Source organism: Argopecten irradians, chromosome 5 (genome assembly GCF_041381155.1).
Source record: "Argopecten irradians isolate NY chromosome 5, Ai_NY, whole genome shotgun sequence".
Taxonomy (NCBI): domain Eukaryota; kingdom Metazoa; phylum Mollusca; class Bivalvia; order Pectinida; family Pectinidae; genus Argopecten; species Argopecten irradians.
In genome coordinates, this window is record NC_091138.1 from 4,982,024 (window position 1) to 5,010,011 (window position 27,988).

General features: G+C 36.8%; 1 protein-coding gene across 1 annotated transcript; it reads right to left on the reverse strand.

The window, feature by feature from the left end:
* Positions 1 to 1,108: 1,108 nt before the first annotated feature.
* LOC138324222 (delphilin-like) lies at positions 1,109 to 27,413 on the reverse strand. The gene is made up of 30 exons (XM_069269302.1): positions 27,016 to 27,413; positions 24,762 to 24,967; positions 20,686 to 20,840; positions 20,263 to 20,400; positions 19,968 to 20,123; positions 19,340 to 19,431; positions 18,976 to 19,106; positions 17,921 to 17,991; positions 17,632 to 17,780; positions 17,200 to 17,280; positions 16,602 to 16,728; positions 16,070 to 16,215; positions 14,204 to 14,287; positions 12,303 to 12,346; positions 12,039 to 12,156; positions 11,607 to 11,720; positions 10,692 to 11,156; positions 9,713 to 9,876; positions 8,757 to 8,835; positions 8,572 to 8,631; positions 8,203 to 8,330; positions 7,974 to 8,042; positions 7,608 to 7,694; positions 7,330 to 7,398; positions 7,035 to 7,121; positions 6,390 to 6,519; positions 5,227 to 5,279; positions 4,753 to 4,833; positions 4,023 to 4,184; positions 1,109 to 2,921 (listed from the first exon to the last, which is right to left on the reverse strand). Exons 1-30 carry the CDS (start codon positions 27,395 to 27,397, stop codon positions 2,883 to 2,885), a joined length of 3,867 nt encoding a protein of 1,288 aa, XP_069125403.1. The 5' UTR covers positions 27,398 to 27,413; the 3' UTR covers positions 1,109 to 2,882.
* Between the last annotated feature and the right edge of the window lie 575 nt (positions 27,414 to 27,988).

Sequence of the window (27,988 nt, forward strand, 5' to 3'; positions counted from 1 at the left end):
TTTACTGCCGTGGGAAATAAATAAGCGCGTTCACAAACACCATCCGTAAATCCATTCAGTGTAATATATCACTGAAACAATATGAAAATACTCAAAAAACAATATATACCCGTTTAAAAATTACTTTGCAATACATACCTTTGCCATGAGCCAAGAAAAAAACCACACCGCCATACGAGATTTTGGATACCGTAAAAATGACGTCATTCCGATGAATGTGACGTCACGTTTTAGCGGGACTGAATGACGTTTAATTCACCGGAAGGTTCAAGTTCTGGGTCAAGTTAGAAAAAGTTCCGTCAGATATGGAACAAATTCACGTGATCGTATTGACGGATAAAGCATTTCGTATTGACGGATAAAGCACAAGTTTATCCGGCAGTAGTTATCGGTCAGTATGTGGGACAGTTGCAGGATAAAATACAGTATAATGGTATGTTGGTTATCTATGTCCCTATAACATAATACAGTATAATGGTATGTTGGTTATCTATACCCATAACATAATACAGTATAATGGTATGTTGGTTATCTATGTCCCTATAACATAATACAGTATAATGGTATGTGGGTTATCTATACCTATAACATAATACAGTATAATGGTATGTTGGTTATCTATACCTATAACATAATACAGTATAATGGTATGTTGGTTATCTATGTCCCTATAACATAATACAGTATAATGGTATGTTGGTTATCTATACCTATAACATAATACAGTATAATGGTATGTTGGTTATCTATGTCCCTATAACATAATACAGTATAATGGTACGTAGGTTATCTATGTCCCTATAACACAGAGCCACAACACAAGGATATAACTTATACCACATACAGAACTTCCTTGGTAGAAAACTCTTTGAATCATACACTGCATATATACACAAAGCCTCAAAAGGCCCAAAGAGTCGGTATCATTTGTATCATAATTGTAGGAAAACAGACACATAACAGATGATGAACAATATCGCACCAAGTCTTCAGCTCAGTGGCACACCAGGTGAGTTAGCAAACATTAGTATAAAAAAATCATAAATAGATTATAAATATTGTACAAAGTTTTTTTTTTTTAAGTATATGACATGTGATAGTGCTGACAACCATCTAATAGATAACTCATCAGACCCCATTGTACCAGCTGAATACAGCAGGGATCTTCTAAAAAATCAACAATAATGACTACAAACAAATACGGTCTATTATATATTAAACTTAAAAAGAACACGGACACCAATTGTAAATATGTACAAAATATCATGGAGAGTAGGCTTCAAAAGGTTATAAAATCCAGAGATAAGCTGACTTACTAGGAGTGACATAGATAAGGCCAAAAAAAATAATATGCCTGTTAAGGGTTATCTGGCCGACCCTAATTTTTTAACCCCCGACCTTAATTTTCCCCCCACTTTTCTACAAAAATAAATAAATAATAAAAGTCAGGATTTCGATCTCAGACTCCAAAAATACCAAAGTTTGAAATTTTTTATCAATCGCATGTACATTATATATTAAATCAACTTTGTAAAGACTAAAATCATATGAATGTATCACAGAATTTGCTAATCATATCTGTTTATTACATGATATAAGTTAAAAATAAGTTTTTAAATATCATACGAGTTGTATAATTTATAAAAAAATAAAATAAAATAAAAATTAATTGCAGTTATTTTATTAACAAAACAATATGCATGTTTCCATGATATATTTAAAACAAAATATCAAAAAAAAAAAAAAAAAAAAAAAAAAAAAAATAATGGTGCCGGCAGGGAGTATCTAACCCTAGAACAAATATACGTACCCGGCCTACTGTACCTTTTGGCCGGGTACAAAATGGTCCCTATATGTCGTAGTGGAGCACTGCCTCTGAAAATCACTTGGGCACTGTTTTCTATACTTTGTTGTAGGTTCCTAATTATTTTGAGAGTTTACATGCATTTATATATTACTATTGTCTAAAAGAAGCATAACAATCATTCTTAATATCTACTTTACCACTCATACGACGTCAAATTCAAAATTTGTAGACTTGCTGTATAATTTTCCTTCATATTTTATATGTGAAAAAAATAATGTCTTGCTATGAATTTGATATTTTATACGGTTCAGTTTTATTGCCTAGTGGGTAAGTGATATTAAACAAGTAAGATAAAATGCATACAGACGTTTTAATAATGATTTGCACAAACATTTCTTTGCTCCATTAGCAGTAATAGGCACCAATTGTAGCTAGTTCCAGTGCATTTCTGGCAAATGCGCTGCCAATAGTCCCATAAGGTGGTTAGTCTCACATTCCCCAAAATTTTCCTGTAGTTTAATATTTAAAATTGATAGGATTATTTGTGTTGTTATTTTTAATACTAATAAAATAATTTATTCATAAATTCAAACTTCAGAAAAAGGGGTATTAATCAAATCGCGGTCATTCAAATGCTTGAAAAGCTTGGGGCACTGTCATAACTCAAGGGTCTGTATGAAAAAATCATGATCTATCTCCCTTACCATGAGACTACATTCTTAAGCCTTGCAAGGCTTAAGGTCTAAAAACTAATGAATATTTTCACTCAAATACACTTATTTGCTTTAAAGGCACTGAATTGACTCCAATATAAAACATGTAAATAAATCAATTGCTGGTTGTGTTTTGTAATTTAAATGTATAGTGCTGCTACAACAACTCAGACATGACAATATCTTAAATAGAGAAATGTATAAGGGGAGATAATACAGACCAAAGTAAGAAAACTGTCTATCTGTGAAAAGTTAAGAAAAGGGAGATAATTATGACACATAAATAGAAAAAAGGGGAGATAATTTAAAGATAAAGCTGCCATTGTTGTACAATATAGATTTACTAAGTGTTGTCTTTGATGTTAACGTCGTTTGTACACCATGTTATGTCGATGTCCTCTCTGAAAGAGAAATTTAAACAATAACATTATATTTAGTCATGACAGGTTTGTATGGATTTACTTGATCTAGATTTATATAAAAGCACCAGTAAATCTTGGCATAGTTCAACATATTTTAGAACACTAAAAAGTTATGGAAGTTCATTTGAATGACCAAATAACAATTGTAACGAAGCTGCGGTGCGCTTCGTTGCTATATATTCCGGAAATTATATTAACCGAGACTTTGGCGGGAATTTGCTGTGCACGAGATCTCGGGACTGCGCCGAGGCTTTCAGTTTTCTACCGGGCCTTGAGAGGTGAGGGTTGTGTTTTTGAATCCTATGTAATTGTTATATATTTGTCGCTCATCCTTTCCCTAATTTGCTGTTATCGTATAGTATGGAAATGCATCAACATTACTGTGTGTGTATTTTTCGCTGTCAGTCGATATTTTTGCTATATTTTTGAGGTTGAAATACTTGTGAAATTGTGCAATGTCGGACTTGGCATGTCTCGCTTTTAGACGGGTTTCGATAGTAAGTAAAAGTCTGCACTCTTGTGTTGAGAGCCGTTGGTAGGCTGGAAAAGAGTGGGAGCCTCCTGTGTTGTGTTTCGGGGTTAACCGTTAAGGAGATATTTTGAGAATCTTCGCTGGAGAACGGTGTTTGTGAAATTGGAGGTTAAACTATTGATAATCGGCCCGGTGTGTAGCGCCACGTGCTCGGTCTTTCATTGATGGGTAGGAGTTAATTCTGGTAGCGAAAACGTGAGAATATTAGCAGCAAAATTGTCCATTTCACAGTACTTCCCACTGAGCCACGCGGGTATTTTCTTGTCACCTTTACACATGTTAAATATTAATAAACTGTTAAAAGAATTTGATGTCGTCCATTGTCCATACTCACTAGTACCTTTGAATATTGTAGCGAGACATAGGAATCTGCAAGCTAACGCGGCAGTCGAACCCAGAGCAAAACAAATTAATTGTATCATTCTTACTCTACGCTAATGACTCCGGTCGTAGCGAAACAAGTCGTTACACAATCTTCAAAGTTTGAAACTAAACATACAATGCATTTGATTGACACTATGTATTATAATATCTTAACAAAAACCTACTTCAAACTTTGTGATAAATTCTGAGAAGATTCCAAATATTTCTGTGGTAGATTTCTTGGAGTCCTCCCCGAAGAACTGAACCATGGTCTGGAACTCCTCCATGGTGTTCGCCTGGAGTCGGAAAAGTCCCTGGATTTCATCGGAGGCCTGGGATATAAAGTGCTGTCTCGTCAAGGACAATGCTCTTACAAAAGAAGGCCCCCATTATTACATATAAGGATGTTATTGGTTTAGTCTAGTTATTGGATAAACGTCCAGCCTGGGTCAACTAAGGACGACCTCCCATGCTGCAATGTGTTGTGGTGTGTGGATGGCTGTATGTTTGGGAGGCTGCAGTATATTTTTATGTCGCATTGTTGTTATTTGTCCATATATTTTACTAAAATTTCTCATTTATGAGAACACTCCAATAGTTTAGACAAGTATATTATTAATTTGTTGTTATGGAGGTTTGTATCGTACACATTTACACATTTCATTGGTGAGTAAGCCATCATACCTAATTATATGATATGAGTGTGGTATACCAGATTTTCGTGTCAGCTAGGTCTCCTTGTGATTGGAACATTCTGTCGTGGTATATCTGAACAATCACTAGCTCTGTCCTACTTGTAGGTGTATATAAATAAATCATGTCCTATATTCAATTGACCCATGTCATCTATCTATGATTACTCTGGCCCTATAGGTTTGTTTTACTATTTGTTGATGTTGTACATATAAAGGATACTCCCATGACGTCCTGAAAGCGGTCGTTGATCCCCAAGCTGGTCTTCTGTGATCCAAACTTCTCTAGTGTGTTGGACACATCCTGTATAAAGAAACGACCTTACAACTATAATTTAACGATGCATTCTTCTAAGGTTTCAGTTCCATTGAAGTCTCTTTTCGAATTTATGATATTTTCAAATTCAATTTATCAATATCTATAGCAAGTTGCCAGTTGCAAATTTGCCAAATAATTACATTTCTATTGTTAGTTAGATATTTCTATACAAGGATTTTAAGAAATGGCCCATTTGATGACCATTTTGAAAATGTGTCTTTTTTCGCTTTGAGTAGAGCCAAAGTTTCACCATTGTTTTACTAAATTTGTTTTTACTGAAATCATCACTGCACATGTGGGATGTTTTAGCGTGAGTTACTGGTCATGAATCCAACACATATATACAGTATAGTGAGGTTCTGTAACAACAGAAGATACCTGTAATACTTTTCTAAGTTCCTGTAGTTCTTGATTCAGCATAATATTAGACACTGGAAGAATAAAAGCAAATATATGATTTACCATCCTTTCAGTAAAACTGAATGATAATTGATTAATAGCACAGCTCATTACCAATATGTCATAAAAATAAGCTCAGTGGGTATGGATTGCTGACCTTGGGAAACTCAGAACCCAGGAATACCATTGTTTTAAACAAAATTTTACCCAGAAATGGAGGTACAGGTCAACAAGGCGTCTACATGCTTATTATCAGGTCTCTAGGTGTCTTTAATATTGAGAATTAAAGTCATCTCAAACAAATTGTGGACAAAAATTTGGGAACAGAAAGTTGGTTTTTGAAAAATGATTTAAGATATTTAAACCGTGTGCCTTGAATGTATTTTAAGGTAATTCATTAAAACAAACGTGGTAGCCATTATAAGGTACAGACCCATTATCAGGTGTGGCTTCTTAGATATTGCATATTTGACCTCTGTGACTTAATTTGAAGATAAATATCATTTATTGGTACAAACTTGGTAGCCTTTTATTGCAGTATATACTGGCATTCCACCCTACTAATATACTACTCAAAAGTTGCTAAGGATCACCTGTATTTTGCAGTACTATCAAAAACATTTTATTGTACACTATTCATAAAAATAATTTAACAGTGTCTTTAAGATGTCTAACCACAGGTTCCAACAGAAAAACTATGGAATTTTCACGAGTGCATGATGCATTACCAGCCAAAGTCACTGCAAAAACATGGAACAGCCCTGCAAGAAGAATGGCTATCCATCCAGCAAAACGGAAACAGAACTTAATTTTGAGCACGCACCGGAGATGTTGTAGTGTTATTTAAGCTAGGGGACGTCACACAAGATGCTGAAATGAAATTTACACGAGAAAACTGTTTCTAACGTGTATTTTATTTTCGCTCCATTGTCGTGTTTTTGTCATTTTTGGGGGAAGCTCTGTTTCGCAAGTAATGCATCGAGCACTCGTGAAAATTTCATAGTTTTTCTGTTGGAACCTGTGTTTAGACATCTTAAAGACATCATTAAAGTATTTTTATGAATATTTTACAGTAAAATGAATTTGATATACTAGAAAGTCAAAGTGATCCATAGCAAATTTTGAGTAGTATAGTTCCATACCTTTACTGGCCAGTGGGACTGTGGTGAGGTCCTCTCCTACAGATAAAGCCTCAGGAAACTGGGAGTATACAGCCTCAGCTAACACATGTATAAACGTCATCTTGTTGTCTTTTGTCTTGGTTACATCCAACTGGCAAAAATGAATAGCAGCATAAAGAATAATGAATTAAATAGGTGCAAAAATAGCATTATAACTCGACCAAATAATCAATCAAATTGAGCTTTCAGCATGCTGTCAAACTGAACTAAGTACATGTAGGATGCCACATGCTTCAGGTCAAAACTTACCTGGGTAAACTAAAGAAGGTAATGAGCTAATTAACCTAATTTACCTAAGGTAAGAGAAATAATCTACATTATTTGCGTGTTTCTAACTAATTACCTGAGCTAAAAAGAATTACCTAACTTAACTGGGCTAAGAAGAATTACCTTACTTATACAATGTACCTGAGCTAAGAGCGATTGCCTAACTTTCCTGGACTAGGAAGGGTTACCTTTACTTATCTGAGCTAAGAAGGGTTACCTTTACTTACCTGGGCTAAGAAGGGTTACCTTACTTACCTGAGCTAAGAAAGATTGCCTAACTTACCTGAGCTAAGAAGGATTACCTAACTTACCTGGGCTAAGAAGGATTATCTAACTTACCTGGGCTAAGAATGAGATCCTGAAGCCTGCTGCTCCACCAACCCTATTGTTTCCTTTGTTCATGTAGTTACCCATGGCCAAGATCAACTGTGCAGAAACAATGTCTTAGGTTGATATTAAATTAATTACATTGACTAAAACCTTCTTCACCTTATATACCACCAACAAATCTTTTGATTTATAGAAAATACCGAGAAAGGATACAAGCAAGATTATATGAAAAGTAACCAGATAAAAATGTAAAATTCAAGTCTTTTTACACTGAAAACTCAATACCCCAGCTGGTCATACATACTTCTAATATCTTCGCCAGTTTCTTACTGTGTCGCAGTTCAGCAGACGCCTTTCTGATGTTCTGTAAATTCTGTAAATTATACAAATCACCCACAATTACAATGTACATTACAATGGTTTGATAAATTCTTTCAATGGAGAAAATCCATTGTAAAATATAATCTATATAAATACACATATTTATCAGATACACTACTATAAGCATACATGGCCATGGAACCTTATTTTTTAAAGAAATGATGAAATTTCTACCCCAAGTACTGTTGTTATTATACTAACCTCCTTCATTTCAGCAATCTTCTCATTGAAATTCCCTTTGAATATTAAGGCTTTAAGTCTCTGTTCATACCCAGGCACACGGCTCATCTACAGTTTCATAATAAACATTATTACAAGAGTGCAGTTGTATTATAATCAAATGGAACAGATTCAAGACAGATTTACTTAAATTTTAGGGATTCAACGACTGATCTCGTCAGTATAAAGAAAACAACAAACTTTTCTCTTTATAACAGTTATATCAACATCATGTAAAATCTGAGAGAGTTTCTCATTAACCAGATCGGTCTAAATATGTGAAAGTAGTAAATGGCAAATGCTCAGAATCAGAGACTCTGTTGTTTACAACTATCTATAGAACCTTACTTCATAAGCAAATCTGTCAGGCTTGCTTAAATCATCCAGGTCCCCATCAAAACAGTCATACCTCTCCATCTGAAATGTGAGAATTATAGCTGATACACATGTTATGAAATGAATTCTAAATTGCAATTTAAGGCAAAGAATTCTGATTAAGCTTCTTATGTAAAATACATAATTATAGAATTACAAGTGTGCAGTGTTCAGATCTAAGAGAATCAGAGATTTGACAAACCTCCTGATGATTGGGAGCGAAGGCCAAGAGTTGGCGGAGGAGTTCGTAAGTCAGGATCTCCTCATCCATCTGGAACAGAGCCTGCTTCATTTGGTTCACGTTCATCTTCACATGGCCAAGGAGAATAGCTGAAATTACAGGGAGGGAAAATTATCAGGATTTTCCTTACTTTCATGCAAGGTACACTGAAGTCAGACTTTTCAAGAAATTAACTTTTTACAATTATACATAACAATGTTTTGTTAATTTTCCCTTAGTTATAGTTTCATGATAATCTTCAATGATGAATAAAAAAGTCACAATATATCATAACTAGTATCCTTGCTATTATGTAAATAAAGTATTATACAACAACTAGAAACAACTTACAGATATTGTAGGCTTTCTTTGCATTCAGGATGAACACTTCCTGTCTCTTCTCAGATATCTCTGTCAAAATATCAACATTAAATAAACCATACATCATTTTCTTATCATTAGTACCTAACGAGGAATGTTATATTCTATGTTCTATTCTATAACTTACTACATCTACAAAAAATATATTAACTCACTTTGTCTGGTAGCTCCAGTGCTGAAATGCTGCTCCAATTCCAGATATTTGACAACATCCTCTAGATCATTTTCTCCCAACTGAAATAGAAATAATGGGAAGTGTTTCATGAGAATATTCACAAATAAGAAATAAAAAGAACAAAGATGCTTTCAGAATGACATCCTACTCAATGCACCTACCTATGATCCAGAAGTCAAATTACTATATAATCTTTGTTGCTTTGTACTTTGTAGCTATACCTTAGGGACATTTCAGGGGTAGAATTTAATTTTTTAAGCATCTATCCATTTTCAGCAAATTGGTAAAACTCGCCAAATTAGAAACTTGCTTGACACTTTTAAAGTAAAATTAAAGGCAAACCAAATTAATTGACATTTATTATATTCATTTATTGTAGGTAACAATAAATGTCGGTACATTTTAAGTGTCACTGTAGTGTAGTGTAACAACAACTATTTTCAGAATATGGCACTTTGTGCAAATGAAAGCTAGTAACATATTATTAAAGTATCACTTGCTTTTGTCTAAGCTCACATACTGAACAGCATATATATAGAAATGTATGCTTCAAGGTCCATATGGTACAGTGTTTGGATGTCTGGTTCACAACTGATGTATCCGCTTGCCAAAAATTGCAAGCACAAAATTTTTCAACTTGCCATTTAAAAAGTCAACTCGTATTTGGCCAGTTGGCGAATGATAATTTTGAACCCTGCATTTTAAGAAGTAGCATTGAATAAATTTGGGAGATCATCTATCATTCACACAGGCAATTATCTCAACAAGATGTTTCCCATCGACATATATATTGAATACATTATAATATGAAATGTTCATGGGTACTTTTTTCGTGGTTTCAAGCTTCTAAAGTATATAATGTGTAGAAATGTTCCTTATACAGTATACAAGACTGGAGAAGTTCCCCTATTACTACACATTGGATAGATGACATACCTGTTCCCAGATTGTGTTCTCTACTTTGGTCTGGTCTAGTTTGTCCCAGTTAATCCTCTTGACGTTCATCTTCCCGTTGACTGGCTGATGACTTGGGGTCCCATTCGGCATCCCTGGAGGGGGTGGTGGTGGTGGGGGAGGCAGGGGCGGGGGTGGCGGGGCAACTGAAAATCAACAATACTTCATTAACATTTCTTAAAGCTTTCATTGTTTACTTGGCCTGATTCTGGTTCTATACACATTACCAAACTGTGATAAGTGTATGAGTGATTCATAGCCTACTGTTCAAAATTCAGGACAGTTCCCTAGAGTGATGAAAATCAGTTCTGAAAAGATGTCAAATAGTGTGACAGTTACATTTCCCAGATTATAAATTCTAAAGAACACAAAGAGAGATGTAAGCATATTCATAAATTGGAATGCTCAGAAATTAGACTGTTTTGTATAGTTTTTTGTCCTTCCTTATATGATTACGTAGTATGAGAGAAAGAAGAGATGGGTGGGATGTTGAAGGTAACTGAGCCGGGTTTGATAGGGATAGTCTATAAATGATAAAAAATGGATTAATGATAAATTAGTCAGTATTTTACCTGGGGGAGGGACAGAGGATCTAGACTTACTTGGGGGCGGGACAGAGGACCCAGACTTACCTGGGGGAGGGACAGAGGACCCAGACTTACCTGGGGGAGGGACAGAGGATTTAGACTTACCTGGGGGAGGGACAGAGGATCTAGACTTACTTGGGGGAGGGACAGAGGACCCCGACTTACCTGGGGGAGGGACAGAGGACCTAGACTTACGTGGTGGGAGGGACAGAGGATCTAGACTTACCTGGGGGAGGGACAGAGGTCCCAGATTTACCTGGGGGAGGGACAGAGGACCTAGACTTACCTGGGGGAGACACAGAGGACCTAGACTTACCTGGGGGCGGGACAGAGGACTCAGACTTACCTGGGGGAGTCAGAGGACCTAGACTTACCTGGGGGAGGGACAGAGGACCCAGATTTCCCAGATGGTGAAGGTGAAGATGAACCACCTCCACTACCAGCTGAGACTTTCAGGAAATCTAGGCCAACAGTGCTGGTGGCATCAAGGTCAGAAACTTCAGCGGCCATGGCAGCATCTAGCTCCTTTAATGCTGTCATGGCACGGCGATTAAATGAATCTCCAGATTTGATGGAAAATCTAGATTTATCAATTTCAATGTCAGCATCTGCATCATTGTCACTATCTGAACAAGTGGAGCTGAACACGATCTCGGGAGGGTATTGTGTCCTGTTCCTGTTTTCACTAGGTACCGGGGATACACCGTTTCGTTTCCTATGGTGGTGCTTTACTTCCTTGGATTTTTCTTCAGACAAAACTTTTCCTGCATATTCAGCATAACTTATTGGAATTACTGTTACATACTTCTTAGATTTCATGCCAGTTTCATCATCGGAGTCTGGAACATGGAGTATCATTATATAAATACATCTGCTTTAACTTGAATATAGCAAATCATTACTCTTTTTTAATGGACTTACAGCACATTTAAAATAAAGGTGTTTAAAAGCAGTGGAATAACCTTGGAAAATGGGTCAATCAGGCCAAAAAAGTGACGACTAATCAGATAACCAGTTAATTTGTGGCTCACATGATTAACATGACAGAATTTACATTGGGCCAAAAAAAAAAAAAAAGTCTGTTTAGGGTTATTGGCTTTCACTCTAAAATGATGGCCGTAATCAGAGTTTGAGATCAAAATCCCGACTTTTTAATTTTTTTTTCATAGAAAAGTGGGAAAAAAATTAAGGTCAGGTAACCCTAAACAGACATTTTTTTTTTTGGCCTTGGACAAACAAATGTAGATAATACTGATAAGTATAAATGTACAGAACTATCAAAGTCAAACCTGTTAAATCACCGTCCATTTTGTGTCCTGCCTGGAAGATTTTCTTTGCCTCCTCAACAGCTCTCCGTGTCTCCTCTAACTCCTTCATTAGAGCTGCATCCATGTTCTTTGTCCCTGGAAAACGTCTCTAAGGCATAAATGTTCCTGCCTCCATATATCAGAGTAGAATAGGACAGGACACACATGGGTAATAAGAGAGACTTGTCTCCTTATGTAGGGCATAAAAAAGATATTGTTGATAACCAGGAAATCAAACTGAAGTGTTTCTAACCTTCTACTTTAAAGTAAGAATAGATGGAAATACAGTCTTACATCATCATCATTATCATCATCTTTACTCAAAGACTCAAGTTCTGACAATGGTTCACATTTGTTTAATGAGAATATTATCCATGCACACAGATTTTATTAACGATTTAAAACCATATTTACCATCCCGTCCTCCTAGCTCATAACCTGGATGCATCTTTTTCCAGAGGCGTCCCCTAGCCCTCTTTACTCCTGGTTTTTGTGTTCGATCAGGCATATCATCGTCGGAAGAGTATGAACTCTAAATGAGAAGTAAAGCATTGAAATCTCTTTCAGAACTAATTCTGCTTCTGACTAGATATACCATTACCCAATATGCTGTACAGCAGTTAGATATATTTTCCTAATCCCTAGGTAAACATAAAATGTTATTAACTTAAAACATACCAAGTACTCTCTTCCTCTCCGAAGGGCAGCAGCAGCAACACCAACTGTGGAACAGAGAGCCAGGTGTAAATACTGGGGTAATAACGACAGGTAAAATAATGACAGGTGTTAATAACAACAGGTAAAATAAAGACAAGAGAAATTAAAGGTGTGTCTGTGATTTTATATTTATTTATTTTTTTGTTTGTACATCAAATATTCAATTAAGATTCTAGATAATTCCATGAGAATCAAGCTAAACCATAGAAGTTGGTAGGATATGTAGCGTAAGAAATCAATTTTGGATGGAAGTGTTCCTGTCATTGAAGCTATTGATCAAAATGTACAATTTCTAGTTACTACATTAGAGGTCAAGCAGAAATGTGTGTGAAAGTTAAGTTTACACTGGAATGGAGAGTCAGTTTGAGGAGGTTTCACAAGAACCATTTGATAAAGGAAACAGAGTCAGTAATACATTAAGTTAGGGGGCCGCAGTGGCCCACTGGTTAAGATGTCCTGGCATATATAACCACAAGCCCTACACCTCTGGGCCGAGGTGGCCCACTGGTTAAAATGTCCTGACACATATAACAACAAGGGGCCATGGTGGCCCACTGGTTAAGATGTCCTGACATATATAACCACAAGCCCTATACACCTCTGGGCTGTGGTGGCCCACTGGTTAAGATGTCCTGACATTTATAACCACAAGCCCTACACCTCTGGGCCGCAGTGGCCCAATGGTTAAGATGTCCTGACATATATAACCACAGGCCCTACACCTCTGGGCTGCCATGGTGGCCCACTGGTTAAGATGTCCTGACATATATAACCACAGGCCCTACACCTCTGGGCTGTGGTGGCCCAATGGTTAAGATGTCCTGACATATATAACCACAAGCCCTACACCTCTGGGCTATGGTGGCCCACTGATTAAGATGTCCTGACATATATAACCACAAGCCCTACACCTCTGGGCCGCGGTGGCCCAATGGTTAAGATGTCCTGACATATATAACCACAGGCCCTACACCTCTGGGCCACGTTGGCCCAATGGTTAAGATGTCCTGACATATATAACCACAAGCACTACACCTCTGGGCAGCCATGGTGGCCCAATGGTTAAGATGTCCTGACATATATAACCACAATCCCTACACCTCTGGGCCACGGTGGACCAATGGTTAAGATGTCCTGACATATATAACCACAGGCCCTACACCTCTGGGCCACGTTGGCCCAATGGTTAAGATGTCCCAACATATATAACCACAAGCCCTACACCTCTGGGCCACGGTGGCCCAATGGTTAAGATGTCCTGACATATATAACCACAAGCCCTACACCTCTAGGCCATGTTGGCCCAATGGTTAAGATGTCCCAACATATATAACCACAAGCCCTACACCTCTGGGCCACGGTGGCCCACTGCTTAAGATGTCCCAACAAATATAACCACAAGCCCTATACCTCTGAGTTGCAAGTTTTATTGGCATGTGTGGAATTTGCAAAGTATTGATTGTTGGTCAGTGGTTTTCTGCCGGGGTACTCCAGCTTTCCTGTACCACTAAACCTGGTATGTCCCTAAATGACCCTGGATGTTAACAGTGAGCTAAACTAATCAAACACTAAGGTAAATGGGGAGAGAGTCAGACTTATCAATCAAAGAGGTTATGGAAGAAAATGTACATAGGACAAGAAATATTCAGGTAGAGAGAGGCAGGTGTGACTGTGGCAACTCAAGGAACAAGAACAGTTGGGAGGGGAAATCCTTCGAAAGAAATGGAAGTATACGGCTAAAATAGAACTTGAATGAATGGAATAGTGTAACCGGACTCATGTACAGAAGTTTTGGACTGTCTGACATAAGAGGAAAGAGTCGATCACATGTAGTCACATGATTGAGTAAGGAAGGACAATACCTATTGTGAACTCATCATCAGTGTTATACTGGGTGTCCACTGGATCGTCCTGAGGGGGGACTAAACACTTACCAGGAGGCAGGCCTGTAACAGAGAAAACATATCAATTATGTATCCAATATAGGTCTGTAATGGGTTTATATCAAATAGAAATACATTATACTTATGTTCTATACTTTGTAGAATGTATACGTACCCGTGAATGCCGTAGAGTGTGTTACATACAGTTTACAATATCATACACACCTTTAATGTTGTGGTGTATATTGAGTCATACCCATGAATGCCATAGAGTGTGTTACATACAGTTTACAATATCATACACACCTTTAATGTTGTGGTGTATATTGAGTCATACCCGTGAATGCCATAGAGTGTGTTACATACAGTTTACAATATCATACACACCTTTAATGTTGTGGTGTATATTGAGTCATACCCATGAATGCCATAGAGTGTGTTACATACAGTTTACAATATCATACACACCTTTAATGTTGTGGTGTATATTGAGTCATACCCGTGAATGCCATAGAGTGTATTACATACAGTTTACAATATCATACACACCTTTAATGTCGTGGTGTATATTGAGTCATACCCATGAATGCCATAGAGTGTGTTACATACAGTTTACAATATCATACACACCTTTAATGTTGTGGTGTATATTGAGTCATACCCATGAATGCCATAGAGTGTGTTACATACAGTTGACAATATCATACACACCTTTAATGTCGTGGTGTATATTGAGTCATACCCATGAATGCCATAGAGTGTGTTACATACAGTTTACAATATCATACACACCTTTAATGTTGTGGTGTATATTGAGTCATACCCGTGAATGCCATAGAGTGTGTTACATACAGTTTACAATATCATACACACCTTTAATGTTGTGGTGTATAGTGAGTCATACCCGTGAATGCCATAGAGTGTGTTACATACAGTTTACAATATCATACACACCTTTAATGTTGTGGTGTATATTGAGTCATACCCATGAATGCCATAGAGTGTGTTACATACAGTTTACAATATCATACACACCTTTAATGTTGTGGTGTATATTGAGTCATACCCATGAATGCCATAGAGTGTGTTACATACAGTTTACAATATCATACGCACCTTTAATGTTGTGGTGTATATTGAGTCATACCCGTGAATGCCATAGAGTGTGTTACATACAGTTTACAATATCATACACACCTTTAATGTTGTGGTGTATAGTGAGTCATACCCGTGAATGCCATAGAGTGTGTTACATACAGTTTACAATATCATACACACCTTTAATGTTGTGGTGTATATTGAGTCATACCCATGAATGCCATAGAGTGTGTTACATACAGTTTACAATATCATACACACCTTTAATGTTGTGGTGTATATTGAGTCATACCCATGAATGCCATAGAGTGTGTTACATACAGTTTACAATATCATACACACCTTTAATGTTGTGGTGTATATTGAGTCATACCCGTGAATGCCATAGAGTGTGTTACATACAGTTTACAATATCATACACACCTTTAATGTTGTGGTGTATATTGAGTCATACCCGTGAATGCCATAGAGTGTGTTACATACAGTTTACAATATCATACACACCTTTAATGTTGTGGTGTATATTGAGTCATACCCGTGAATGCCATAGAGTGTATTACATACAGTTTACAATATCATACACACCTTTAATGTTGTGGTGTATATTGAGTCATACCCGTGAATGCCATAGAGTGTGTTACATACAGTTTACAATATCATACACACCTTTAATGTTGTGGTGTATATTGAGTCATACCCGTGAATGCCATAGAGTGTATTACATACAGTTTACAATATCATACACACCTTTAATGTCGTGGTGTATATTGAGCCGATGTCGAGCATACTCCTGATGTTCAGCGACCAGTAGAGGAATGATGTAAATCCACAGAGTCTGCTTAGAAGGTGTGTCTAAAATCACTTCTAAATCCTGTATAAGGTTCTCAACTTTCCTGTAATCAACGCCAAATAGGTATTTTTGTTTAGTGTTCATGGATATTCCTATTTGTTAGACTCTGGGCCATGGCATGGCTAAGGTGAAATCAATTACATATGTATCGGTAAGTGATCTTGATTATCTCCATAGCTGTCAATCTGATGATGGAAATCCTCTACCAATTGTCACAAGAAGATAATCATGGAGTAATTTAGTGTAAAAATGCATATAATCATTTCATAATGGGAGACATTTTTACTTTGTGTAGTATAAACCTAAATTTCAATGTATTCCAAGACTTTATGAACTTTGATATTTGATGGGTGGTAACAATATATTAAAGTCTCCTAAATAAATGTTTAACACAACATCTGTCCTATTTACTCAGCAGAAATATGTGACCTGTTCTCAGCGTAGATCTGGAGAGCTTTCTTCAGCTGTGAGCGTTCCCTAGACGTGAGCAGGTACTCCACCTGTTGTTGGAATGATGCTAGGTGCGGTCCTGTCTGTCCCCAGGCTTCTGTACCATCTACGTAACAAATAACACGGCTATTTAAATGATCAATGTCAATATGGCAAAGTACTCTTGCTTGAAGAAGTGATCATTTTAACATAATGGGAAAAAGTACATGAAATCATAATGACAATTATGGCACCTTAAAGCAACAGAAAAATCTAGAAATGTCTGTGCACGAAGATATAAATTTCCCACTGCCGCCATATCATATATTGAAGTTAGGTAATATAAAGGTTTCACAGTGAAGGAACGACAGAACAATCCATGTACAGTTTAACTTGTCTATAATGACCACTAAATTATGGCAAAAAAAGTCTTTATAGCCAGGTGGTCTTTATACACAGATCAAAACTGTACTGAAATGTGCATGGCCCTATTACACATGTATCAACCAAAGCCTGTCGTTACAGGATGAGTGTCATTTTTTAAAAATTTGGACTAAATATTGTATTTCCATATTGCACGAGTCTACAAACCACTTACTTTTCAGGGCCCATGGTGGGGGTACGTCCTTGCCGAGGTTTTTATCATACTGATTAGCTGGGTTTGAGGAGTCCGCTACATCTGAAAGATAAATCTATGTAGTATATTCCTCTTTTAAAAAAAAATATTTTACTTAACAAACTGTAACAGTAAAAAAAAATATTTTACTTAACAAACTGTAACAGAGTGCAGGATTTCATTTAATCATTGTCTCCGCAAAAGATCAAACTTCAGACCTCTGGATGATGTTCAACAGGTCAAGCTCAAGCCGAGCGGTATATTGCGGCTAGTATTGACCAGGGTTACAAAAAAGAAGACAAGTGCAAGGAGAAAACACTCTCATAACTTGCATTAAACCAATTTTTCTTCTTTATTTCCCTGCTTTATCAAAAACTATTTCAGTAGCTTGACAGATATACTACAATGTCGTACCCATAAGGATGTGCTGTGGGTGGTTGATCCTCGTTATACAGAACTCCTGGTGAGCTGAAGGTAGTTTAGCCAAGATAAACTTCCATAGAACTTTCTTAGAAGGTGTGTCCATTACCTGCGACAGGCTATTGAATAATTCCACGATATTTCTGCAACAAACAATTCTGCTTTAATATTTACTCAACCTGATTTACAACTAATATGACTTTCACCTTTTCACAATGTGTAAACTATAGAAATTTCACCTCATTCAATCGGAAGAAGATTGGCAAACGATCATTCAACTGACCTTGACATATCATAGTCTAGCATGGCTTTCTTCATCTTTGATCTTTCTTTAGAAGTCAGCAGGTAATGAGCCTAAAAAGAAATTAAAATCCAGCTGTAATCAACTAATTTCGTTGCTATCAAAATATTTCCCTTGCAATATCCTATAGTGCAATAATTATAAGTGACCAAATTGATATGAAGTTATTTTCATAACATGCAGACTCCCCGTTAGCCATGCCAATCATGTTGTTATACAAAGGTTTTGCTTGAACGTTGTGTCATGCGGGTTTGGGTTTATTAGTTTAACGTCCTATTAACACCCTGGGTCATGTAAGGACGTGGCAGGTTTGTTGGTGGAGGAAAGCCAGAGTACCTTCAGAAAAACCACCAACCAGGGGTCAGTACCTGGCAACTGCCCTACATGGGACCCAGAGGTGTAGGGCTTGTGGCCCCCTCTTTTGTGTCATGCCATTAACCTTTTGTTACCAAACTTTTGTTTGGATGTGTTGCCATATATACCAAGCTTTTGTTTAAACATGTTTCCATACCAACTTTTTGTTTGAATGTGTTGTCATACCAAGCTTTTGTTTGAATGTGTTGCCATGTCATCCTTTTGTTTGAATGTGTTGCCATACCAACCTTTTGTTTGAATGTGTTGCCATACCAACCTTTTGTTTGAATGTGTTGCTATACCAACCTTTTGTTTGAATGTGTTGCTATACCAACCTTTTGTTTGAATGTGTTGCCATACCAACCTTTTGTTGGAATGTGTTGCCATACCAACCATTTGTTTGAATGTGTTGCTATACCAACCGTTTGTTTGAATGTGTTGCTATACCAACATTTAGTTAGAATGTGTTGCCATGCCAGCATTTTATTTGAATGTGTTGCCATACCAGCATTTTGTTTGAATGTGTTGCCATACCAACCTTTTGTTTGAATGTAATGCAATGCCAGCATTTTGTTTGAATGTGTTGCCATGCCAGCATTTTGTTTGAATGTGTTGCCATACCAACATTTTGTTTGAATGTGTTGCCATGCCAGCATTTTGTTTGAATGTGTTGCTATACCAACCTTTTGTTTGAAAGTGTTGCCATCCATGTCAGTGTTGTGTGTGCCTTCTGCTGTCATCCAGGCTGAGGAAGCATGACTAGACACAGTCGACATGGAAATCACTGAACCTGTCCCACCTCCATGGAAACCATCTATTTTGAGCAAATTCAGAAAATTCTAATTACAGTTTTTAACATGTTCATTCAGAATATCAGGTTTGTCAAAGTCAAAAATTAATAATTAATTATCGAAATGCAACCTTTTCAAAAGGTAAGAAAATCTTAAAGGTGAAGATGTTCTGGTTTCCCTTCAGTGTAGGATTATCTAGCGATATCTATGGATCATACAGTTTCCTGATAATGCAGTCACAATAACAGTCACTCACTGTCAATATCATCCATTAGTCGGACCACCTCTATGAGGGGAGCACTGCCACTATCCTGGAACAACTGTACCAAGTGAGAATGTCCACATCGCCTGCAATACAAGAGTGATTCACTAAAACAACACAGTAGAGTATTGTATAAACAACACAGTATATCATTCAGATTCTATATTTACAGTTTGCACTGACATGGAGTCAATAACCATGCTTACTAGTATTATCATTATCAGCGCATAATGATAGTACAACATGTGCGGTGATTCTATTGTTACAGGAATAGTTGCGGGCGTAGCAACGTCGGGTTATGACCCCACTTTTGGTGGGAACATATGAATGACTCAATTCCATTCAGCTGTTCAATTGAATTCGTTGACGATGACGGGAGAGAAAAAAATATGGATATTTCATTAAAAAATATGCAACTGTCGCGAGAATAGATAACATTTATTTGCGTGAAAAACTGTAAATGTAAGGAATAGATGGAAATAAACAAATACACTTGGATGGGTAGTTAGTTGTTGGCTCCTGCCATTATGTCTCACCCTGTTTCTATGAAGTTAAAGCCTGATGCGGCTTTATTATATAAACTACAGTCAATGTTTTGTTAACAGTACTAATGGTCACATACCTTACGTCGATGCCATTGAGCTTCATGATCAGGTCGCCTGGCTGAAGACCAGCCCTCTCCGCAGCACCACCTGGATCCACTGTCTCAATGAACACTGGGTTATTGCCCTTGATCACAAAACCAAAGTTTCCACCATTTCTGACGACCTGTACAGCCCTGTATAATAACAAACATTCATAGAGAGGAAATGGATCTAGAATTTTGATTTTCAGTACTGTTAGCATATATCTGAATCCTTTATTAACGTTGTCCATACCAACTTATTCTAGGGGGTGAATTATATATTCATACTTACTTGACGATGCCATGCTTGCGATTGTTCAGACCCCTTGAATCCCCTTTACTGGAGTGAAACTTATCGTTTGCTGAAAGGCTTTGTTGTTGTCTAAGTGTCTCATCAAATCGAGTTCGTTTACGGGGAGGGATAAATTGTCTGAAAATGTTTGTATCAAAAAAAAATCATAAACTAACTCATCCATTTTTGTTAATACAAATAATTTCAAATGTGAACAAAACTTTAAAATCTTCAATTCAAATGTTAATGCTTGACTTCTTACTTTCAACACCTTTCATGTTTGCGTAACTTTACCCTAAAACAAGTATGTTAGTTTCGTTAATGGCTGCATTAACTATTCTATGAAGAGCTGGTTTTACTAAGAAATGTTAAATAAGTGTGCTATACTACTGTGGACCTAATAAGGGCATACCATCTACATACCTGATCTGTCTAACTATTCTCTGCTGGTGGGGAGTTTTAAGAATAACGGCCAGTGCTCTAGCTAGAATATCAATGTCTCTGTCCTCAGCAAACTGTTTCATTACTCCAACAACTGCCATCTTTTTCTCATAATCATCCCCAAGAATTTCATTCATCTGTGAAATGAAGGTTTATATTAGAGACATTACACACCAGTCATTGCTGATTTAACCCCACCTCAAGATCCACCAAACAGTATTAACTATCATGATATTTAAACTTTTTTGTTCAGTTTATGCATGGAATACAGATTTTTCTACCGACCTTTTTTTCTCTCTTTGAATATATTTGATGAAACAAAAACTTTTTTTATCCAATGCATCATAAGTAAAACTCCCTTTTGGCAGGGAAAAGATATAACCCTCTTTATTTTTGTCAATAATATCATCAATTTTGACATGTTACTTGACTTTTCTGTGCTATTCTGATTGAGGAAATATTTTTAAGAGCTTATACATCAATGTCTTTTAAAGCAGACAGGAATATTCTTGTTCTGTTGCCAATGAAAGATTTATGAATGTTAGCACTCGTCAAGCCTTCTGCTGACCAATCAAATCATCTAAAGACATTGAAGACTTTAATATTCTAAAAGACCTAATGTATAAGTCTGTGTTGACAAGCTTCCATTCCAGGACATGACACTTTACCCTTACTGTAAGGAATATGGTATATTCCATATATTGTATAAGTTATCGTCTGGAAACAAAAAATATTTAAACAATCTATTTTCAGTAACAGTTAACTTTGTAGTTGACCTTTTGACCCCATGTTCAATCCCAAACTGTATTTCCTCAAAGGCTTCCATTGTGTAAATTTTGATTAAAATCTGTTGATGTTTTCTCAAGTTATCATTTGGAAACTAATTTTTTGTAAAACAATCTATTTTTAGTAACAGTGACCTTTGTAGTCGATCTTTTTACCCCAAATTCGATCACAAGCTGTATTTTCTCATATGCTACCATTGTGTGAAGTTTGATCAAAATTCATTGATGATTTCTCAAGTTATTGTCTGGAAACTAATATTTTGTGAAACTATCTATTTTCAGTAACAGTGACCTTTGTAATTGACCTTTTGACCCCAAGTTCAATCCCAAACTGTATATTCTCATAGGCTTCCATTGTGTAAATTTTGATTAAAATCTGTTGATGTTTTCTCAAGTTATCATTTGAAAAACAATATTTTGTGAAACTATCTATTTTCAGTAACAGTGACCTTTGTAGTTGACCTTTTGACCCCAAATTCAATCCCAAGCTGTATCTTCTCATATGCTAACCATTGTGTGAAGACAGACAGACAGACAAACAGACGGGAACAAACACTGTAGTCCCCTCCGGTTTCACCAGCAGGGGACTAATTACTGAGGTTGATTAGATTAATATCTTATTAACATCTAGGGTCATTTAAGAATTGTCCCCATGTATACGTCTACTATATGATGTTTTAAATTGCGTGTGTGAAATATGTGCATATTTTTGTGGGACTGCAGTATGTTCGTGTTGTGTCTTCTTATAAAAGTGGAGATTCTTCTTGCTCTTTTTATAGTGCATACTGCAATCTCAGCATGCCATCAGAGATACTGAACATTGAGCACACCTCAACCGGTGTCGTGCATAAAATGTACCTACTGCATAAAAAGCATCCAGCTACTTTTCATACCCCTAACAAAACATACCCCCTTGCATAAAATGTAACCCCCCCCCTACTTAAATACAATATATTTTGTCTCAAAATAGTTGAATTTAGTTAGAGCAAAATTGAGGGTGGCAGTTTTTAGTGTCTGTGACCAAAATAGAGAAATCACCACCCCCAAGGCAATATTTTAATAACTTTTTCTTGGCAATTTCAACAAGTTTGGGTTATTCTGCATGAAAAATAACCCCCACCCCCTATCAAAAAAGTCAATCTTCAATCAAATCACATGTAGTCTGAAACTGATAGAAGATAAATAAGTGACTTTGAAGACATCAAGGTTTCTCTAACCCAACCAATCTCGCTCCCATCCCAGGGGAATTGGGGGATATTTTTTATTCAACATAAAAGTTACACCTACCAAAAATTTCAATCTTCAATCAAATTGGTTACATTATACTGATAACAGGCAAACCAGTTGTCCCATTTCCTTTGTGCTGAGCACTAGGAAGGAGCAGACACTACTATTTTTATCAATGTTTATAAACTATGGTGTGTCTCAGCCAGGGGACAGAACCCAGAGCCTACCTCACAAATCCTCAACACTCTGTGGAGTTCTCTTCCAAAACAGTGTGAATTATTTATAAGCTTATACTAACTATGTGTGTGAGGTGCTTTCCTTTAACCAGTCTGAATTACTGAGGCACTACTATAAAGGATGACTAATTAGGTTATCAGAGGACAATCACCACAGACACCAACACATACTCAACAGGTGTTATAAGAGGTGGGATATAAAAGTCGCTAAATGACATTACAGGATGATGCCCCTACAGGTATGGCTGACTTCATTGTAGGATATATTTTATTGTAAAATGTAGAGGCACATATTCCTTAATAAATCACAGCTCACTAACTCGGTTGTAGTGTCTTACATGTGTAACAGGAGAGGAACAAATGTAGTGGCCAGACTGAGATTTGAACCGGGGACTTCCGAACACTAGCCAAATGCTTTACCGCTGAGCTACCTGGTCACCAATGGTCGACCCAGTCCAATCCCGCTTACACTCCTCCCTCCTTTTTCAAAATCTTTGCCCTCAAAGACATACAAGACCCTTATATCACTCTGCTACACATGGTCACCAATGATTGACCCAGTCCAGTCCTGCTACACATGGTCACCAATGATTGACCCAGTCCAATCCCACTACACATGGTCACCAATGATTGACCCAGTCCAATCCCACTACACATGGTCACCAATGATTGACCCAGTCCAATCCCACTACACATGGTCACCAATGATTGACCCAGTCCAATCCCACTACACATGGTCACCAATGATTGACCCAGTCCAATCCCACTACACATGGTCACCAATGATTGACCCAGCCAAATCCTGCTACACATGTAATTTAATAGACAATAGATTATGAGACAAGCTACTGGATATATATATAAGAAGCTTGATATCAGCAGTGCTGGTCCCAACTTAAGTCATAAATGTAGTATTGCACACCTGTCCAATCAATTACCAGGTATGTACAACTCGTCTGATTGGTCATTAATAATTAAGGCTGTACACCTGATAGGCCCATACCTCTACAGGTGAGGCTTTTATTACACAAGATAACCAGGGCTCTAACAACCTCTCTTACCTCTAGTGTAAATATAAAGGGATTCTTTTAGCAAGTACAGATTAGGGGAGTTAAAACCTATAAAATGGTATCATAAAGTCCATGCCGCCAACAGCTAGAATCTCTGTTGCTTACAGTCAAGTCACCTTAGTTTGCCTCTGTGGACTTTGTATATGGATTAAATATTCACCCACTATAAGAAGCTAATATGGAAGAGAGCTGTCAGAAGTACTAACACATCAATCAACACCAAACCTAACAAGTCATGCTCTCTTATTATTCTTTATACCTGGTTATTGTAAACAATAAGTAATGAATGGTATCTAGATCTTACTATAATGGCAATAAAGTCCTGCTCATAAACAATTTATATTTCTGTATTCCTGTGGTCTTATCTAAAGACAAGGAAGCAAAAATACCAAATAAGTGACTTTTCAGTCACCAATGTTTAAATATGGGTATCACAACTTCCATTTTAGACCAAGTCACGGAGCCAAAAACCCAAATTTGGCATTTTATCAAGTATCTTCAAATTGTAAAATTTTATTAAATATAACAGTTTGCCAACAAAGAAGCATACTTTTATATATTTTCCCCAATAAAGAAACACATTTGACTGTTGAATAACTGCTTTAGTACATTGCTGAAAAGTGGGATTACATTTTTTCAGTCTTTAGCTTACCGTGATAACCAGACTGAGAGGACTACATTACTTAACAACTAGTACTTCTGATATTCCCCTAATGATACATCAATACTTGTTCACATACTTTGTCATGGAGGTTACGGGCTCGTTGTATCCTGCTTCCCCCTGTTGGTGACTTATGTTTAACTTTCCGGATTGGACCACTAGTCTCCTTCTGTTTGCCGACAGGAATGATCCCAATAGTTATCCTGCGAAGATTTCCTTGTAGGACGTCGGTCATATCGTCTGTCCTCATTACACACTCGCCATTGACCTCCAAGACTATATCACCTGGTACACACAGACAAAACCCAGGTATACATATTCACTATAGGACTATATCACCTGGTACACACAGACAAACCCAGGTATACATATTCACTATAGGACTATATCACCTGGTACCCACAGACAAAATCCAGGTATACATATTCACTATAGGACTATATCACCTGGTGCACACAGACAAAACCCAGGTATACATATTCACTATAGGACTATATCACCTGGTACACACAGACAAAACCCAGGTATACATATTCACTATAGGAATATATCACCTGGTACATACAGACAAAACCCAGGTATACATCTTCACAATAGGACTATATCACCTGGTACACACAGACAAAATCCAGGTATACATATTCACTATAGGACTATATCACGTGGTACACACAGACAAAACCCAGGTATACATACTCACTATAGGACTATATCACCTGGTACACACAGACAAAACCCAGGTATACATATTCACTATAGGAATATATCACCTGGTACATACAGACAAAACCCAGGTATACATATTCACTATAGGACTATATCACCTGGTACGCACAGACAAAATCCAGGTATACATATTCACTATAGGACTATATCACCTGGTACAAACAGACAAAACCCAGGTATACATATTCACTATAGGAATATATCACCTGGTACACACAGATAAAACCCAGGTATACATATTCACTATAGGACTATATCACATTGAACATACAGACAAAACCCAGGTATACATATTCACTATAGGACTATATCACCTGGTACAAACAGACAAAACCCAGGTATACATATTCACTATAGGACTATATCACATTGAACATACAGACAAAACCCAGGTACACATATTCACTATAGGACTATATCACCTGGTACACACAGACAAAACCCAGGTATACATATTCACTATAGGACTATATCACCTGGTACACACAGACAAAACCCAGGTACACATATTCACTATAGGACTATATCACCTGGTACACACAGATAAAACCCAGTTATACATCTTCACAATAGGACTATATCACCTGGTACACACAGACGAAACTCAGGTATACATATTCACTATAGGACTATATCACCTAGTACATACAGACAAAACCCAGGTATACATCTTCACAATAGGACTATATCACCTGGTACAAACAGACAAAACCCAGGTATACATATTCACTATAGGACTATATCACCTGGTACACACAGACAAAACCCAGGTATACATATTCACTATAGGACTATATCACCTGGTACATACAGACAAAACCCAGGTATACATATTCACTATAGGACTATATCACCTGGTACAAACAGACAAAACCCAGGTATACATATTCATTATAGGACTATATCACCTGGAACATACAGACAAAACCCAGGTATACATATTCACTATAGGACTATATCACCTGGTACACACAGACAAAACCCAGGTATACATCTTCACAATAGGACTATATCACCTGGTACACATATTCACTATAGGACTTTATCACCAGGTACATACAGACAAAACCCACGTATACATATTCACTATAAAAAGCTAATGTCTTAAAATTAATGTCTTGAAACAGGAAACAAATATCATATTTAGTGACTTAAACTTAAATATTGCTCCTCAGACTGCTTTAAGTTATCCTTTACTGTTTTCACTAAGAAAAGTGTTGATTAACCTGGGTACCATGACAATCATTGTGTACATTGATACATGTATTTAATACACATCATGTGAATCTAAATCAAAGCTGCCTTACAAATTCAAATAAGCAAATCAAGTTTACTTTCATTGTATCACTATAGGTAAAATTATATACACCCCACAGACCCAATACCCCAAAGTGACAAATCAGAGTTATATTTCCATAGCATTATGTTGTATATCAATAACAAAGCAATGTAGTGGTACAAGGGGGGAGGGGGAGCTGGTTTGCCAAACAAATAGTACAATTGGAGCACAACCCCTCAATCCAAAAAGGACACAACCAAATGTAAATTACCGCTTAAGTCACCAAACAATATGATACTCATTGTTGTTGACATCATAAATCAGTTACCTTCTCTAAGTCCTGCGACAAAAGCTGGAGAAGCCTGATCAACATGTTGGATTTTCACTGGTTTCTCCCCGTAGACCTCGAACCCACAGCCTCCAGTCCGACTGCACACTAGCTCCACCTGTTGACGGCGAGCTACAACACCGAGTGTCGGCGGCTGTGATCTGCTGTTCTTGGCCAAAGATTTTAAATCTTCTGATGATAGATTGGTGACATCTTGTTCATCAAGTTCCAGAATCTGATCGCCAGCCATCAAGCCCGCCCCGTAGGCTACCTTCCGTTTCTCCACATTAACCACATAACAAGGTCCATCACCCACTATATCAAATCCATAATGTTTGGGCCACTTTGGTACTGTTCTCAACGGCATGTTGAGAATTCTCATTCTTCCATCAACAGGAACTTTGTAGGATCCAGATTATTCAGGGCACTGGAAACAAAGTAGTTTATATAAAATTATTGACATCATGCATCATTTTACCTAACACAATGCATCATATATATATGTGTAGTTGATATGTTGATAGTTTGATTTTCCCATCAGAATTGTTTTTACTTGATGTTTGACATTTTACTATAAAATGTACTTTCATCCAAAGATGCATCTACCTTATCACATTTTCTGTTACAAGTATATTAATAAAGTGATTTGCCATGTAAGGATATTGACTTAGTTAGTGATATATCTAAATCTTTTTTCATTGCTCTCAAGAACATTTATAATAACCAATATCAAATACAAAAAATTGTAGTAACTTTCATTTTCATTCAAAGATTATCCAATTAGTTTTGGAATCATAGTTGTCAGAACAATACTAAAATCTTCCTCATTTATAACAAAAAGCATTGAAAAAAATGAATAGATAAAAGAATTGGTGTTGTTAGAAGTAATCATTACTATAAGAAATACCCTTCATGAATTCCAGGATAAAATACCTAGTCTTTAGATATTATATACTTAAAATCAAATACTTAC